The 18461-nt window shown below is 43.4% G+C and overlaps 1 protein-coding gene across 1 annotated transcript in view; it reads left to right on the top strand.

The window, feature by feature from the left end:
• The window catches only part of GUCY2F (guanylate cyclase 2F, retinal), a 93502-nt gene that overhangs the window by 61690 nt on the left and 13351 nt on the right, over window positions 1–18461 (top strand). The window contains exons 8-13 of the mRNA XM_028089751.1: window positions 1621–1797; window positions 4039–4195; window positions 9406–9555; window positions 12678–12826; window positions 15109–15272; window positions 16048–16240. Of these exons, the coding sequence (XP_027945552.1) occupies window positions 1621–1797; window positions 4039–4195; window positions 9406–9555; window positions 12678–12826; window positions 15109–15272; window positions 16048–16240 (990 nt within the window). The remainder of the gene's footprint in view (window positions 1–1620; window positions 1798–4038; window positions 4196–9405; window positions 9556–12677; window positions 12827–15108; window positions 15273–16047; window positions 16241–18461) is intronic.

Raw genomic sequence — 18461 nt, forward strand, 5'->3', positions numbered from 1 at the left:
CCTTTCATTGTATGAAACTTCCTTAGTCTTCCTGGCTCCCCAAGCTCCATTCTAGAGTCCCCAAAGAATCAGGAAGAAGGCCACACTTAATATGCCAAGAGAGATCACTTAATATGCCAAGAGAGATCTCTCTCTAAAAATCTCCCTCTTTGACCATTGCATTAATTTTCTATCACTGGCTATGATATTGTGATTTATAGTAAAAAATATATATTTGGTCTTCATCCATATCTCTAGCACAGAGCTCCTAAAACCCTTGGAATTTCCTAAGTGAGGAGAGTGGTAAAGGTGTCTTTTGTTATGTTAGTGAGATTTTTGGATCATACCTAAGGATGGGAGCTGGTTGCCTGGGAACCAATCACTTGATTAGAAGGTTGGAGCTTTTCAGTCCCACCCACCACTGACTACTGGGGAGGGGAGAGGGGCTGAAGGTTGAATCAGTCATGGATGACCAATGATTTAATCAATCATGTCTGTGTAATAAGCCTTCATAAAAACTTAAAAGGACAGAGTTTGGATAACTTCTAGGTTGGTGAACTATGTGGAGATTTGGGGAGAGTGGCATGCGTTCTGAGAGGGCATGTAAGCTCCACACCTTTCCCCCATACTTTGTCCTATGTGTCTCTTCCATCTGGCCGTTCCTGAGTTATATCCTTTGATAATAAACTGGTCATCTAGTAAGTACAATGTTTCTAAGAGTTTTGTGAGCCACTCTAACAAATTAATTGAACCCAAGGTGAGGGGTGTTAGAACCTCCAATCTATAGGTGGTTTGTAAATGCCCAGGTGACTTGGGCTTGTGACTAGTGTCTGAAGTGTGTATGGGGGGAGGCAATCTTGTAGGACTGAACCCTTAACCTGTGGACTCTGATGCGATCTCCAGGTAGATAGTGTCAGAATTGAGTTGCATTATAGGACACCCAGCTGGTGTTGGAAAATTGTTTGGTTATGTGGGGAACCCCTTCCCCCAACAGACACAGTGGAATTGGTGAGTAGAACCTTTATCGCCATACCAAAATAGCACAAACATAGTGGCTTAAAACAACACCCATTTATTATCTCATTTTTCTGTAGATCAGAAGTCCGTGCTCCACTTAGTGTCACATAAGGATGAAGTAAAGGTGTCAGTCACTCGGGGCTCTTATTTGGAGTCTCTGGGGGAAAATCACTTCTAGGCACAGTCAGATTGTCAGCAGAATTTAGTTCTGTACAGCTGTAGGACTGAAGTCCTCATTTCCTTGCTGGCTGTTAGCTGAGAGCTGTTTCCTGCTTCTGGAGGCTGCCCACAGTCCTTGGCTTATAGCCTCCTTCCTCTCTCTTCAAAGCCAACAACAGAGTGTTAAGTCCTCCCACTTTGAATCTCTCTGACTTCCTCTCTTCCCTCCTCTTCTGATTTAAAGGGCTCATGTAATCAGATTAGGCCTACCTGAATAATTTCCCTTTTGCCATATAACATAACAATCACAGGACTAACATTAGGGACTGGAGATCATGCTGGCCAAGATTCAGCTTTTCACAGCAAGCAGTCATAGGAAGGATGAAGAGAAGGGTATGTGCCCTCAACTCTGGTCCCCACTTGTGACAGGATAGTTGTGACTTTCCTCTCTCCCTCTGTTTCCAGATGAAGGACCTGCGTCATGAGAATATTAACCCTTTATTGGGTTTCTTCTATGATTCAGGAATGTTTGCCATTGTGACAGAATTCTGTTCCAGAAGGAGCCTAGAAGACGTATTGACAAATCAGGATGTGAAACTTGACTGGATGTTTAAATCGTCACTTCTGCTCGATCTCATCAAGGTTAATGGAAAGACTGAGGAAATCTTGGATTTTCCCCATAGATTAGAATTTAAATGTTTTGGGATATTTTATTTTCCTTGGATCATTGTGATGATCTCATTCTTCTACCTTCCTTCCCAAGGTCTGCCCCCACCCCTTCTCATAGTCCCTTTGTCGATATCTGTTATAAGGTACTGATATAAAAGGGACTTACTTGCCCCACCCCTTCCCCCGATTTGAGGGCCAGATTTGTCCTTACTTTCTGTTGCCATTGAGCACTCTTTGCCTTAAGCAACCCTTTCTTCCATCCCATTTCTCTGCTTTCTGGATGTGGGAAAGTATTCATTCCCAGATCTTTTGGTGCTGCTTAACCTCAGATCCTGGTTTTCACCTTCTAAAAGGTGGTTCAGTCTAGAACTACGTGATAGGTCTTTGCACAGCATAGATGTAGATATGTAACTCAGCATGACCAGAAAGCCAAAAGATCATAGGGTCTATCAGGCAGCACTTTCATTCTCTGAGGCAGTGACTTTTGAAAGTCAAGGGGCCTCACGGATGCGTCTATGGATGGGCTTTAGTGGAGTCCATGAACTCCTGGTAATAATATGCAAATTGTGTCTATGTGCATTTTTATGGGACTGAACTGGTTAAGCAATGACTTGTTGAGCTTCTTGCATATTGACCACAGTCTTGATCTTTATACTGTGGCCTAACCCTTTTCAAGGTAGCTTTATAGACATTATCTCATTCCAATTCTCCATAAAATAAGTATGATTAGCCTCCTTTTACAGAGGCTCAGAGAAGCTAAATGAAGTACACTTTGTTATATAGTGTCTGCCATACATAGTAAGTGCTCAATAAATATTTATCAGCCCACTATGAAGTGGCAGAGGTGATAATAGAATCCAAATCTCCTGATTTCAATTCTAGTACTCTTTCCACTCATCCTGTAAGCAAGGTCCCATGAGTTAAGGGAGAAGCTTCTAAATGACAGACCTCTCAGGCCCATGATGAATGAAACCCAAACATTAGACAACCCCTGGGGGAAATCTCACCCACTGCAGACTCTTCTTGGAAGTACCGGGGAGTGCAGACTTTCTGAGAGCACAAGATGTAAAGCATACAAATACAAAGGGGTGTCAGGGTGCAAAATAGAGCCAGATACTTAAAAAGGCTCAGCATAAAAAGTTCTGAGATGATTGCACTAGAACATGAATTTTATTTATATGTGAATGAGTAAACCCATCTGATAGAGTCCTCATAGATCACATTTGAATGTCATATAAAGTTGCCAAGCAAGCTGCAAAGATCAGCAGTATTCAGCTTTCTTCTTTTTAATTGCCTATTTTTAATTACAAAAATAATGTATTAAATTAAATTTAAAAATCAAAAGATATAAATATATATGGGAAAAATATTGACATTCACTCAACCCTCTTTCATATCCTCCCCCAGAGTTAATCACTGCTGACAATTTGGTGATTGACCTTGCAATTCATTTCATGTGTGTTTACATACATTCTAGATTTTGTTTGTTTTTTAAAATACTGTTATGTAGTTTTGCACCTTTCTATTTTTCACTTACTTTATGGCTTAAAGATGATTCCATGTTAGTATATACAGATCTATTTTATTATTTTTAACTGCTGCAGAATATTCCATAGTTTGGATGTACCAAAATTTGGACAGTCCCTTCTTGACAGATATTTATTGTATTTTTAATTATGTAATATTATAAAGCGGCGCTGCCTTGAGCATTCTTGTGTATGTCTCCTTGTGCAGATGTACAAGCATTTCTTTAGAGGAGAAGCAGAATCCCTAGGTCACAGGGTATGCATGCTTTCAATTTTGATATCTACTGCCAAATTGCCCACCAAAAAGGATGTACCAGTTTCCATTCCTGCCAACAGTGGATGAAAGTTGAGCTAGACCTTTTTGGGAGAAAATCAGAATCTTCCAATTCTTGGAAATTATACGTGTATGGATCCATCCTATGTTTGAAATGTTAATAAATCTCCCAATAGCATACAAGTCTCTAAACACACAAGATACAGTTCTTCATCAAAAGCATAAAATTTTAGAGCTGGAAGGGACCTGGAAGTAATTCTTGTTGTCAAAGTTTTGCTTTGCCTGCATATAAGAAAAAAGAGACTGAATTCTGGACTATAATAGCTCATGCCATTAACAAGCTCAGAAACTGGCTCTAAAAGCACAAAATAGTTAAATAAGTTACTAAATAAATCCTGTTTGTATCATCTGCAGGGCATGAAGTACTTACACCACAGAGAGTTTGCTCATGGGAGGTTGAAATCTCGGAACTGTGTGGTAGATGGGCGTTTTGTACTAAAAGTGACAGATTACGGCTTTAATGACATCTTGGAAACGCTAAGACTCTCCCAAGAGGAACCTTCTGCAGAAGGTAAGCAATGTATTTATACCCTTCTGATGCACGCAAGGTAACTCCAAAATTCAAATGAGAATATGCACTGAATTAAAGCCTCAGGCTGATTCAACTCCCCACTTTTGTTGAAAATTCAGCCTCATTTCCAAGCCAAAGGAGTTGAATGAAGTCTGCAGGCTGTAATCTCAGCACAGCCTAGGCTTCAGAACAAAGCCAGTGCAATAATGTTGAGTTCCTGCTGTGGCAGGATTAGGCTGCATTGTTTGGAGACCCCAGAAGTCTCTGGAGGAGCTTGCTGAGCGATAGGCACACAGTAGGTGCTCAATAAATACTTGTCAGATTGAATGGAAGGTAATTTGGTAGCTGGACCCCCACAAAGCACATTCTGGAATGGGATGTCCCTAGAGCCTACCCTCACTGTCTCTGTCAGAGAGAAAAAAGCGAGGGGGATCCCAGCAAGTAAATACTCTATGGGTTGCACGGGATGGCTTCAGACAGAACTGTGTCCTTCTAGTAAATAAGTAGGCAGGCCTGTAAAGCGCATTTGGTGTTTTTTGTCTTCTATTAAGTGCCCTAGTGGCAGCACCAAACAATGCCTGTAGGGGTCATAACAGATCAAAGAAATGGGAGAAATCTGAGGCGGGGAATTGAGAGTGGGTGAGTGAGAAGTAGGAGGAAATGAGTTGACAGAAGAGAGGAAAGAAGAAAGAGAAAGAGTAAGAAGGAGAGAGAATGAATAGAGTTAAATACATAGAGGAAATTTGGGCATTAAAGAATTTAACCAGCATTGCCAGGGTTGAAGAAAAAAGAGTGACACCAAAACACAGAGAAACAGACAACCCAAAAAAGACAGACAGAGGGACGGATCAGAATTACAACATATATTCCTAAAAGAATCTTTGGCAGTGTAAGTTTTAAAACTGCTGACGTGAGAGAAACCAAGACTGAAAGACACAGAGAAACACATGCGTAGATATAGACAAGACAGCCCAGCCACCAGGGGCAGCGTCTTCGTGCTTTATAAAACTTGCAGAATACTGAACGTTAGGGAGGCATCTAGTCCAACTCTCTCATTTTACAGATGAGGTAAGTGAGGCTCAAGATTTTCCCAAGTCCTACAGCTACTTAGCAGCAGTTCCAGAAATTCAATTCAGGTCTTTTGAAGACTGGCCCCTACATGCAGCTAAATTACAACTTATAATAACATTTTCGTTTCTCTGCCTATCCATGCTTTGGAGGACGTGAAGCTCCCGGTAATCACAATAAAAACCATTCTCTCTTTCTCTCTCTATTTTCTCCCTCTCTCTCTTTCTGTGGGCCTGTTCTTGTTGCCAACTTAGTCTTATGGTTATTGTTTGGCTAATTCCAATTTGAAAGCTTGGAGTAGTTGCCTGGTATTATGGCTAGGATGTTGGGGACAGCAGCTGCAGATTGGCAAGTACTTAGCTTCCTGTCAAGATGAGTCATCTACAAAAGATAAAACACAATGCCCAGCTTCCCAGAGTTCCACTTAATTCACAGGTTGGCAACTCACATACTTAAGAAACTCTGGTCTTAGAGTGGGGAAAGGATGGGGGGTGGGGGGAAGTGCGTGTGCATGCGTGCGTGCGTGTGTGTGTGTGTGTACCCTGTCTGTGTCTTGCTCTGTCTCTCCTTCTCACTGTTTCAGTGAAAACTCTCCAAATTGCAATGGCAGTCTGGATCTCAATCCATTCTTCACACACCGCAGCCAGAGGGAGTTTTCTCAACTGCAGATCTGATCATGTTAGAGCTGTGCCAAAATTCACTGAATGGCTTCCCATTGCTCTTAGGATAAAGTTCAAATTCCTTTACATGGCTTATGAGCCCTGTGTGGTTTGGGCCTTGTGGACCTCTCGTGCTTAATCACTCCCCCTCCATCTCTGGGCTCCAGCAGTGCTGAACTCCTTCCAGTTGTTTATTTACCCCAGGCTCTCTCTTACTCCCAGACCGTCACACACGCTGTGCCCGTTCCTTGGGACACTCTTCCTTTCCCACTCTGTTATAAACTCCTCTGAGTCCGGCTAGATTCTATTCCTTCTTCAGGGCTCAACTTAAATACCCCTGATTCAACAAGAGACTTTCCATGACCCCCTCTGCTCAGCTAAGTTTCCCTCTTTATGATCCTTAGGGCTTTGAACTTTGTTGTAAATACCATACTTTGTTGGTATTATGTGTTTAATTAGCTGTCTTCTCTCCCAACTCAACCTATAAGCTCTGCAAAGGCAAGAAACATGTTTGCCTCCCTCAGTGCCTTTCACCCTACCTGGCAGAATAAATGTTTGGTGAATTAATGAATGGATGAAATAAAAGGAAATAAGGAAACTTGCTGCTTCCTCCATAGATGACAGGGCTAATAGAATCTTGTAACTGCAAGCCTCTTGCAGATCATCTGGCTCAACTTCTGTTTTACAGATGGGGAAGCTGAGCTTCAGTAAGGTGAGCGACCTAGTGACCAAGCTAAGATTTTGAACCTCGGTCTCTTGACTTTCAGCTCTCTGTTCTTTTGCACTTCACCGCACTGGCTCTCCACAATTGATTTTTATCACCACAGCCAGGCTCAGAGTTAGTACTAGCATCAGTAGATGCTAAACAAGCCAAAGTAATTTTTTCTAGTTTTCCTAAGAGTTCAAGTCTAATGGTAGGTAGTGGCTCTTACTTGGCTCTAGAGTGGGGATGCGGAAATGGGGGTGGGTTGTAAGTGTATTCATTACCGTCCACTTTCAATTACGTAAGTATAGCACAGATAAAGCCTCATTTTAGCCATTAACAACATACATGTAAGTGCTCTTTGAAAATACTGTTTGGTAATGATTGTATTTAATCATCCAGCTTTTTACTGGAGAGTTCTGTCCTCTTTCCCCTTCTTGTGCTTTTAAATGTATAGGAGAGAGGATAGCAGAAGGAACGGCTGCATTTTTCTTCCTCCTGCCCTCCTCCTTCAAACCATATCAAACATGTCTTCCTCAAACCCCACAGTCAGAAGTGCATTCCTTTGACCAAAGTAACATTCAATCTCTTTGGGCGTTCTTTGCAAATATAAGTCCTCCCAGGCAAGAAGACATAAAGGCAAAACCACTATAGTGACTATATCGGAGACTTTCACGGGGGCAGGAGAGTGTGGGGCGTGTGTGTGTGTGTGTGTGTGTGTGTGTGTGTGTGTGTGTGTGACAAAGACTGGGGACACCTGGAGGACAAGGAGGGAAGATGACCACGTGATTGGGGGTAAGGCTAAAATTCCCTATTCCACCATTTTGATCAGGATTGGCTTAAAATAGGAATTTCCAGGGTGAGTTTCTCTTTCCGGCTTTCACTCACACACCAAAATAATCTCTGACCTTTCCATCCTCCTTCCTGCTTCACAGGAGCTTGTCCCCTGGACTCCCTTCCCAATACCCCAAAGTTAACAAGATGAAAAGGCAGCCAGCACTTTTCCCCCACTACCCCTACTCTCAGCAGACTTTTCTCCAGCCTTCCTTTCTGGACTTCAACCCCTTGTTTACTCCAAACCTTTTCCCTCCAAGGAGCACATTGAGTCCATCCCCAGCCCTGTTACTACCGTCTCCATTATAGCCATCCTGTGTATCTGGTTCCCTGTCCTGCTGCTGCCGCCCCCACCCCATTCACGGCCCTTTCACCTCGCCTTGGGCTCTTACTGTAATAACTTCCTAACTGGTCTCCCTGACTCCAGCCTCTCTCCTTCAATCCAGCTTGTGCAGGTTGCCAGATTAATCTTCCGAATACAGCTTTCATCAAATCCCTCTCCAGCTCCTGCACCCCTACTGCCTTTTGTATTCACTCCAAATGCCTTCATTTGGCTCTCAGGGCCTCTCACCTTCTGCCCTCATTCTTCTAGCCACCCTCCCTCCCCCACTTCATCAACCCCATTTCTCATTATTCCTTAACAGAGCCCTTCTCTTCAGCCAAGCTAATCTGCTTACCACCACCCCCATCTGCAATTTGCTCCTTTCTACTTCTTGTTCTTTTGCACGTACTGTTCTTTCTCCCTGCAAAGCCCTTACCCTCTCAGCTCTAGGAAACAGCATCCTTGACCTTTTTAACGAGATCCTTTAAGATCTAACTTTTCCAGGAAGCCTTCCTGGATTAATTTGATCAGCTCAGTTTTCTCTCTCTCCTTTTTTTTTTTTTTTGTTTGAGCCTCATGGAATTGTCAATATTCAACCATTTTTACCCATAGAAATGGCAATTTCATATAATTCCATGTAAAATGCTCCCTCCCACTTTTGACTACTCCATTTATATTACTAATGTGTAAATGTGCAATTTATATATTTATTTATGAGATGGAGAGACGCACATGAGTGGGGAGAGGGGCAGAGGGAGAGGGAGAGAATCTCAAGCAGACTCCACGCTGAGCACGGAGTCTGATGGGGGTGGGGGGTGGGGGGCTCGATCTCATGACCCCGAGATCACGATCTGAGCTGAAACCAAGAGTCAGATGCTCAACTGAACCACCCAGGCACCCCAATGTGTATTTCTCTATATATTACTTAAGTAGCCCTGCCATGTACTGCAGTTAGGGGGTTCACATGTCTGTGTTGCCCATTGCTCTGTGAACTCTACAAGGGCAGAGGCAGGGTCTAATTCATCTCTGGTGCCATCCCTGCACCCAGTGTAGTGCCCAGTACATAGTAGACCCTCAATAAATATTTGTAGAACTGACTTGAAGGAATTGTTGCATCTTCTTGCTCTGTGAGGAATAGTGGAGGCCTGGAGATCCTCTAATCCTCTTAGAGTAGACCTGGAGAAAGCAACTTGTGAATCCCTGAGCCCCAGCACAATCAAATTACCAGACACATATAGATCTCAGCAAATAGCAAATCCATGGCAACCAGAGTGGCTGTGCACTTGCCTTTCCCTGGAAGCCTGCCAATTGCTACTTGCAGGCTCAAGAGAGCAAGAAAGCAAGTGCCAGATAGTTTTTCTACTTTGAGCTTCTCTGTCCTGCCCCACACCTCCGCTGTGTCTGCCTTCATGGTCCTGGAGTGGGGAGAGTAGTATGCTTTCTCTGTGCACAATTTCTTAGATTCATAGAGTTGGACCCCGGATGGGGGGGGGCACTAGCATGCCAGTCTGTCTAATAAAAATATAAAGCAGTCAATGAAACAGCACCCTTGGAACCCTTGAGGGCATTGCAAACACTGTCAGTTAATCCTCCCTGCATTCATTACACAATGCTTTCTTTTCAGAGTTGCTATGGACGGCCCCTGAACTGTTGAGAGCCCCAAAGGGCAGCAGGTTAGGTTCTTTTGCAGGAGATGTCTATAGCTTTGCCATCATCATGCAAGAAGTGATGGTCCGGGGCACCCCATTCTGCATGATGGATCTGCCTGCCAAAGGTAAGCGGGAGGTGAGAAAAGGCCACCAGGGGCCCACCATGACCCAGATCATCAGCCTAACCCAGGCGGTTGTAATTTGCCAGAAGAGTGAACACAGTTATGTGTTTGTGCTAACTGCCTGCTAGTCTGCAAATAGCCCGTGTTGTGTGCAGGTGGGACTTAGAGCCAAACAGATTTAGGCATTTTGAAGAAGTTTCCCAACCCAAGAATTTGGCCCTTTCCAAACTGGAACATTAGCCAAGGACCTACAGGACCTATATTGGACTTTTTTTTTTTTTTTTTGGCAGCCTCCTCTACTTTGAGACACTCCCTGCCAGGTATTTCAGTACCCTTCATGATGCGCCTGGATGGCAAGCTCCTTCCATACTTTCCCTATGACATGCCGTAAGCTTTCATCCTCATTTTTCATCAAAATGATTGCCTGTCAGGCACAATCCATCAAGAAATGGTAAAGTCAGTGGGCAAAAGTTCAAGGGGAAACAGGATATTTGCATAATCTAAGAGTATGAACCCACTAGATACGTAGTAATTATAAGTGGAAAAATAATAAATTTACTAGGGAAGGATGATCCTGCAGACACCACCTTAACCAAGTGATCAAGGCACACTGACATCATGTACCCCCTGACATGATGCACTGAGAAGGGCAATGTCACCTTTGTGGAATTTTTGCCAAAAAATGCATAACAATCTACCCAGGAGAAAACATCAGACACACCCCAAATGAGAGACATTCTGCAAAATAATTGGCCAATATTTATCAAAAGTCATGAAAGACAGGGACAGAATGAAGAAACATCACAGACTGAAAGAGACAGAGACACGATAATTAAATGCAATATGGGATCTTGAATTGGATTGTGGGACAGAAAAGGAATATTAGGAATAAAATTGATGAAATTCAAATAAAGACTAGAACAGTAGTAATAGTAAGGTACCAATATTACAAGTAGTGATAGTAATGTGCCAATAGTAACGTACCAACCATTGTACTATGGTTATATAAGCTATTAACATTAGAAGAAGCTGAGTGAAGGGTATACAAGCAATTATTATACTAGTTTTATAACTTTTCTGGAAGTCTAAATTTATTTCAAAATAAAAGAATAAAAAATTCAAACAAAACAAAACAAAGAAACCCAAAATACTTAGCTATCTTTTGCCCCCACTCAAGAGTCCTCCAGAGTCCTCTACTCTGAACTCCCTAACTGTTCCCCATCACTTGTCAATGAAGCCCAGATTCCTCACATGACATACAAGGCTCTTTGAAATCTGCCCCTAGCCACCTCTCTAAGCTTACGTTCTGTCACTACCTACACTCCAGCTAAACCACATGACTGAAAGTACCATGGTCTCTCTTATCTCTGTGCCTTCAAGAGAGCTATTCATAGTCCTTGGAATGCCCTCACCTTCTCCTCACTTTGCCTCATCCAATTTTTGTCACCTCCTCTGGAAAGCCTTCTCGGACCTCTTCAGTGTGGACCAGGTGCCCCCTCTGTGCTCACCTGTGTGGAATGTCTGCTAGAACACTTATATTGTTGGTCCTCGTCTAGCTCCTCCACTGGACTCTAAGCTCCTCAAGGGCATGAATTATGCTGGGCCTAAATGGAGAGGTAACCCATTCAACCCAGTGGCGTTCTGGCAAAAGGATAAGGACTCCCTTTACGAGAGAGTGGATGAGGGCAGTCACTCTCCAAGGGGTTGGTTCACATGGAATCTATTACACTGAGAGCAGGGTGCTGCAATGGAGAAACCATTACTGGTATAGGTCAACCTGGGTTAAAGGAGCAGAGGTGCAATATCACAAGGAGCTGAGAGGTCAGAGGCAACAACCTCCCCTTCTTTCATGGAGACAAGGGGGCACTTACTATGGTATGAAGCAGCACTGTTGGAGTGTTACAGCCAGTGTAGGGGTGGGAAGGGCACACTGGTGGGGCAAGCAAGGTTTGGTGCCTGTTGGAGTTGGGGCTGTGGGGAGGGGGTTAGGGATAAGAAATGAGCTGAAGAGATAGGGCTTAGATTTTACCCTGTGTGTTATGAGAAGTTGTGAAAGAGTTTTAAGCAAGAAAAAGTGACATGGCCAAATTCGTGGGTTTTTTTTTTTTTTTTGGTTCGTGTTTTAAGAATAGATTTATCTATTTAAATTTAAATTTAAATATTTAAATTTAAGGAGACTAGAAGGCTAGGCTGGAAGCAGAGAGAACAGTTTGAGGTCCAGTGTGGGTTGCTGAGGACATTGAAGGCTAACTGTTTTCTCCTACTTCCAGGGAGTTTTCACTCTGTCAGTCTGCCTGATCTGGACTTCTCAGTCACTAATGGCTTTTGGGTCTGAATAGGGAGTTTTAGAACTCCCAGTTGAAGTCTGAGGCATTTGGAAGTGGGACAACGTAGTAGATTGAGACTGCCTGGGGTCAAATTCAAATTCTGTCACTTGCTAGCCATGTGACTTTGAACAATTTACTTTCTCTCTGTTCCTCATTTTTACCTTCTGTAAAATAAAAATAAGGGCTCCTACCTCATCTGTTTGTAGTGAGAATCTAATGAAAGAATACATTCAAAGTCCTTAGCCCATAGTCTGATACATGCTAAATGTTCCACTGAAAGTGGAGTTCAAGGACAAGCAGTTAGGAGGATCTAGATGAGGTCTTGAACTATTTATTGGAGTTCTTAATCCTCTTTCCTAGGGGCCAGGCAGGGCTCACAGCGTGCATCTGGGCTGGGCCTGGGCCTTCAGGGAGGGCTAAGTGGGTCTACTGTGGGGATTGGAAAGTTTAGATGATTTGCGGGTAGGTGAAGGGAGCCAGATCATTGGAGGTGTAGTGTTAGAATTGACATCAGATAGGACACATCTAAAACCTAAAACCTAAAAGCAGGAAAAAGCTGTGCCTAAATGATACTACCAGCCCAACTGATTTTCTCATCCCCTCCTCAATTGACTAATACTTCCTTTGTTCAGAAACAATTTATATTCAAGCCACTTGAGGAAAAAGCAAAGGAGATGGCCTTTCTGTGATTTTTTTTTTCCTGGTTAACCTCTTTTTTTGCTAAAACTCAATGATCTTTGTCAAAACTTGGTGCTCTTTCTACGATTTGTAAAACTTTCTCTTCTTACTTCTGGACAGAAATCATAGACAGACTTAAGAAGCCTCCTCCTGTGTACAGACCAGTGGTTCCTCCTGAGTATGCCCCTCCAGAATGTCTCCAGCTGATGAAGCAGTGCTGGGCTGAAGCTGCAGAACAGCGACCAACTTTTGATGAAATATTTAATCAGGTAAGGACTCTGTGAATCTTAGCTTTGCCCAGAAGTCATCCTAAAGCCAGCCTACCGAAAACTAACTCCTTCGGTTTTCATCATATTGTGAAAGGAAACTCTTGCAAGAGAAAAAAAAAATCACTCCCTCTTGGGGAGGAAGCATTGGGGTGGCTACTTGGAGGCCTTCGATACTGGAGCATCCCCAGCACATCCTCCAAGAGCGCAATGGTTGATTTTAATGTGCTTCTGTATATGAACCTCTGTTCCAGACCATCCCCAACCTGACCTAACCAACCTTTCAGAAATAGAATTGAACCACTGGCACTTGCAAGGCAATGGCATTGAGACTGTTAAAAATGGGTATCATAGAATAGATGCAGGTCCTCATAGAGCCATGTTTGCTTTGGAGATCCCAGAGAACTCTGCTGAGGATACCACTGAAGTGATGCCAGGTGGTTTTGAGGGGTTAGGAAAGACATAAGTTTTTTGAAAGATGCTCATGACAGAAGAAAGTGCAAATGGGGAGTACACAGGCAGGAGAATTTTTTAGGTTCCTAGGGAACTACTTGAGGCAAAAGAATGCACAAAAAATGGTAAACTCTCTCCTTAAGATACTAAATTTCTAAAGAGGCTATTTTTCCCCCTAGAGCTGGGGATAGAAAGGGGGAAATGAGGAAAAGGCAGAGAGAGCCCTGCTAAGGGGAGCTAGGGTGCAGTTCTTATGTTGGAACACGCAGCTTAAGGGCTTTGTTGAAACTACAGGATACCAAAATTGAGGGTGCTCTCTGTGAGTGCTGTGTCAGCTCTGGTGGAGAGGCTTTTGAGCCTGGCTGGAGTACAGCACTGAGATGCTTTGTGAGTGGCAGGTATCTGAGGCGGAAAAAAGAAGGAGTTGGATTGAAAGCCTGAGGGGCCCTGCATATGAAGTCATCCATGTCCCCAACTAACAATGCCTCCATTAGCCTGGCTGGATTTCTTGAGGACACTCAAACAGGTATCCAATAGTATGGAAAAGGCAAAGGACCATGAAGGTCACATTTCTGAAAACTTACCACGAGGCAAGAGAAAAAGCATTTGCCCTTGTGTTGATGCTAGAGATGTTATTTCAGAAGGCAGCAGAGAAGCTGGTGATAGAAGGAGTGCACATCATACAGCCTTCAAACAGACATTGGTGGGGCTGCCTTCACTGAAATGCTTTGGTGGAAGTTTAAATTGTCTGAAAGACCAGGATAGTCTGCCCACTCCCTGCAGCTAATAAAACTTAAACGGGAAGATGAGGAGAGGGGGGCTCCCTGGGTTAGGCAATAGGGGAGCCTTAAACATCTGAGCAGGCTACTGAGATTACCTGCAGGACCTTGGTAGACACGTAGATGTGGACCAGGCTCAGAAGAAAACTCCTGGTATCAGCCTTGGGGCATTGAGTGCTAAGGGGAGCATGTGTGGCCCAGCTGCATATGAAAGGTTCATTGGGACAAGATTCCTAGATGTCTGCTCAGCAAAACTACCACCAGTCTTTTTATTGTTGTAAACACAGCCTTGTGCATGCTGAACACATCAGCAAGGAGGGGCTACCCCCTCGTGATTCCAGTGCTATGCCAAGCTCCCTGTCTCTGTAGATGGACAGGGCCTCAGGAGGGCACATTAAAAATCTGTGGCATGCAGCCACCTCTAAAGGATCAGGGCATAGAATGGGACAAGACCAGTTGAATTTCTACATGACCCTGACTCACATGAAGGGTAGGTGCTAGATCACATAATTATTCCTGGACCTCCATGGTAGGATGGTAAGAAATGGGGTAGATCTAACCATGTAGATCTTGGGTCATATTTAAGAGGTCAAGGAAACATCCACTGTCCAAGAACTGGTAACACAGTGGCATTAGAAGTCAGGATGACTTCGTAGGTTGATTATCCAGAAGGGTAAAACGGTACTCTCCTGCCCTCTCTCCCCTTACTCCACTCACAAATGGCCCGGGCTCAAGACCAGATCCTATTGCCTTTGAAGTGGCTACTACTCATGTGAAAGCATCTGAGAGCTGGAGAATCCTTCCCAGAACACCTTTGCTCAGACTTCAAAGAGCCAGAAGGGTAGGGGGAAGAGCCACTCAGGGAAAAAGAGCCCTGTGAATGGGCCAGGGTAACAATGAGGTTGAGTGGTGACTTTTCCTATTTATATCTAGGTTTACTTCTTGTGCCCTGGCATTTTAGAGGAAGGGATTTGTGATAAGGGGACCTACTCTATCATCTCTGAGTTTGGAGAGTAAAAATTCCCCTGGCTCCTTTTTCTGTTTTACTTCCAGTTTAAAACTTTCAATAAAGGGAAGAAGACCAATATCATTGATTCCATGCTTCGGATGTTGGAGCAATATTCTAGCAACTTGGAAGATTTGATTCGGGAACGGACTGAAGAGCTGGAAATTGAAAAACAGAAAACGGAAAAGCTTCTAACACAGATGCTACCACCGTATGTGTGAACACCTGAGGAGTGTGAATCCTTGTAACAGTGTGTTCTATTAAAAATAGAAAAAAAAATTACCCATCAACTAACTGTTCCCTCCCCCTGTCCTGCACCCTCTCTTTTCCCAGTAGGCTTGAGTCACACCTTCAAATCAAAGATGAATTGGAAACCAAGGGAGTAGAGCACACCTTCCTAATTTCCCACTACCTGTGGAGCATGCTGGTCATTTAAGTTTTTGGTGCTTCAGTTTTTCTAGGTGTTACTTCATGACTTTGCCTGGAAGCTGACCAATTAAAAGGAGTCAGTTCTTTGAACTCCTAGAGAAGAGTAGCAGAGTTGTTTTTCTAGGTTTTTCCTTCCTTAGTTCAAAGCCTTACCTGTTGATACTGTTTCCAAAATTTCCAAGGCACCTGATCATGTTGTAACATGATCTTCTAGGAGATAATTGGGATAACTGGTCTCATGCAAAGCAACCACCTGGGATCATTCCCTGAGTGAAGGGACAGCTGAGGAAGAAGGAAAGCTGAAAAATCTCCACAAAAACACAGACCAGGGCTGTCTGTACAGTGCTGTATTCCAGCATCTGGCAGAGTGCCTGGCTCATCATAAGCACTCAAAATATATTTATAGACTAAATTAAAGAATTAATGTTTTCATCCAAATGACATCTTCCTCATTTACTTGGCAGTGATTTTTGGAGAAATTGGGTTCCAGCAGATGTGTGTGTGTGGCATGCAGGGAGGCCAGTGTCCTCTGAGGAATAGCTGTGTCTGCTTTTCAGATCAGTTGCCGAATCCCTCAAAAAGGGCTGCACGGTTGAACCTGAGGGCTTTGACTTGGTCACCTTGTACTTCAGTGACATTGTGGGCTTCACCACCATCTCAGCCATGAGTGAGCCCATTGAGGTGGTGGACCTTCTCAATGACCTGTACACACTCTTCGATGCCATCATTGGCAGTCATGATGTCTACAAGGTAAGTTATTGAGCAGAGAAATATATTCTAGAGAGAAATTTTTATATGATGCTCATAATTCCAAAATTAAAAGGTGGAATTTTACTGAATGTTGTTATGTAGAAAGTAAAATTTATTTATTTATTATTTGTTTGTTTGTTTATTTATTTTAGTTTTAGAGGTGGAGTTCAGTAATTCATCAGTTGCGTATAACACCCAGTGCTCATCACATCACGTACCCTCCTTAATGCCCATCACCCGGTTACCCCATTCCCCCATCCCCCTCCCCTCCAGCAACCCTCAGTTTGTTTCTTATAGTTAAGAGTCTCTCATGGTTTGTCTCCCTCTCTGATTAAGGAAGTAAAATTTAAACAGTATACCAGTTCCATTAGTATCTTATTCGAAATGAAGGCCAGACAGAAGGCATAAAATTTCACACTTTACAAAATAACAGTATGAACCAAGTAAAAGATTGCCAGTCAGATTTCCCTTGAAGTGTTTTCTAGAACTGAGATGAAGAAGAGGTTGGAGCCAAAAGGGTTATTGTACTTCAGTGGCTAAGTTACCAGTGTAGGCAGTATCATGCTCGGTACTGAAGGGGAGACAGAAGAAGGATTGGTGCTTTGCCTGTAGTTGGTGACTGCTACAGAGTTCATCTTGGTAAAGCTTGTGTAGCTCCAACACATACTGTTAAAATTTGGTATGCTCCCTTAAGTACCGTTTTTATACAGGAGGGAACTCTGGCATCACATAGGTCAAAGAACTATTAGACTTGAGGCTCTTTGGGATTGCTACAGGGTAACCAAGAGCCCACCTAGTGGTCTGAGGTCTAGGGAAGTCAGTACTGGTGAGGTTGCAACCCCCTGCTCCCACCTTCCCCCCACCCCTCCAGCTGTCAATTTCCATTCTTCCTATCCAAGATTGCAGAAGATGAGCAGAGAACAGATGACTACGTTCACTCATTTGGGTGCCATGCTTCCTTACTCTTGACTTTTATATATTGTCTTATCTCTAGGCAGAAAATGACTAAAAATCTTATAGCTGTGCAAGGCCATTTCCACGTTTCTGCAACATGGATACTTGTCTTATTGATGGAGAAATATGCCCCAGGCATCCCAAACTTTAGACAGCTCCTCTGTCCCAGGAACCAAGGTAGAGCTGGGGAATGAGTACCTCCATTCATTGGATCCTTCACAGTAGTCTGAAATGTTCCAACTCTCAAATCACACACAGGGCAGTATGTTTATCTCAGATTAGACAGGGCCCTTTCAGGTCAGGTAGAGAGCCTCAGGGTTAGGCCAAGCTACCTAAATAGGTCTCAGAAATAGACATTATACCTGTCAATCAGCCGGAGCTGCAAACTAATCAAGAAGCACACATGGAAACCACAGTGGAGGAAAAATCCATGAAATCAGACTACCTGTCTTAACTTGTTGAACTCAAGCAGCCTGAAGAGAAAAACAAATCACCGAAAGCTAATTCAGTTGAAACTAAAATCAAAGATGATTCAGCATGGGCAGTAACACAGCCACTGGTTTAATCAATGCAGCTGATACTGTTCAGACAATTGGTGGAAGTCTTAGGGATGAGGCCATAAGATATTTTGGTACTTTGTGGCTGTAGTAGGGAGTTAGTGGTCTGTTTCCAGGATAGAGCAGGGCTATACAAATCCAAAAATGAAATCTAATTTTTCAGTCCTGCTTATTAAAAACAACAGTGCAAAGGAAATAAAATTGAACCAGCAGTGAGTCACCAAACCCGTTTGTGTTTTCATTTTCTTTACCTGTAAAATCGGAATCACCTCCCCTGGCACTTGATAATCTGAAATGGAAGTGAGAAGGTTACTGCAGAATTACAAAGCTGGTGATTTGTTTTCAGTTTCCGTTCTCCTGCTACCACCCAATCTCAACCAGCCCCCTTTCTATACCTCCTCTGACCTTTCTGTGTCCTTCTGCTGGCTCATGCCACCCACAGTCCCTCACAGCAGTCTCTCACCAAGGCTAGGTAGTGCCCATGCTCCCTGCTCTTCTAATCTCCTCATCCATGTCTGTGGGGCTCCTGAGTGACTGACTCGTTTCAGGGAAGAGTCAACCACTATTCTTTGATAATGGTCAGCCAGTGAGTCTCTCCCTCCCATATAACATTCACATTGTACCTGTTGCCTTCCTCTGTGCAGGGATCCTTTTCCCCAATTGCACCAGGAAAGGGAGGCCCTGGATGGAAGCATGGAGAGGTACAAAGT

This window comes from Eumetopias jubatus, unplaced genomic scaffold (assembly GCF_037043125.1).
Source record: "Eumetopias jubatus isolate StellerSeaLion01/CBP00866 unplaced genomic scaffold, mEumJub1_p1.0 scaffold_11, whole genome shotgun sequence".
NCBI lineage: Eukaryota > Metazoa > Chordata > Mammalia > Carnivora > Otariidae > Eumetopias > Eumetopias jubatus.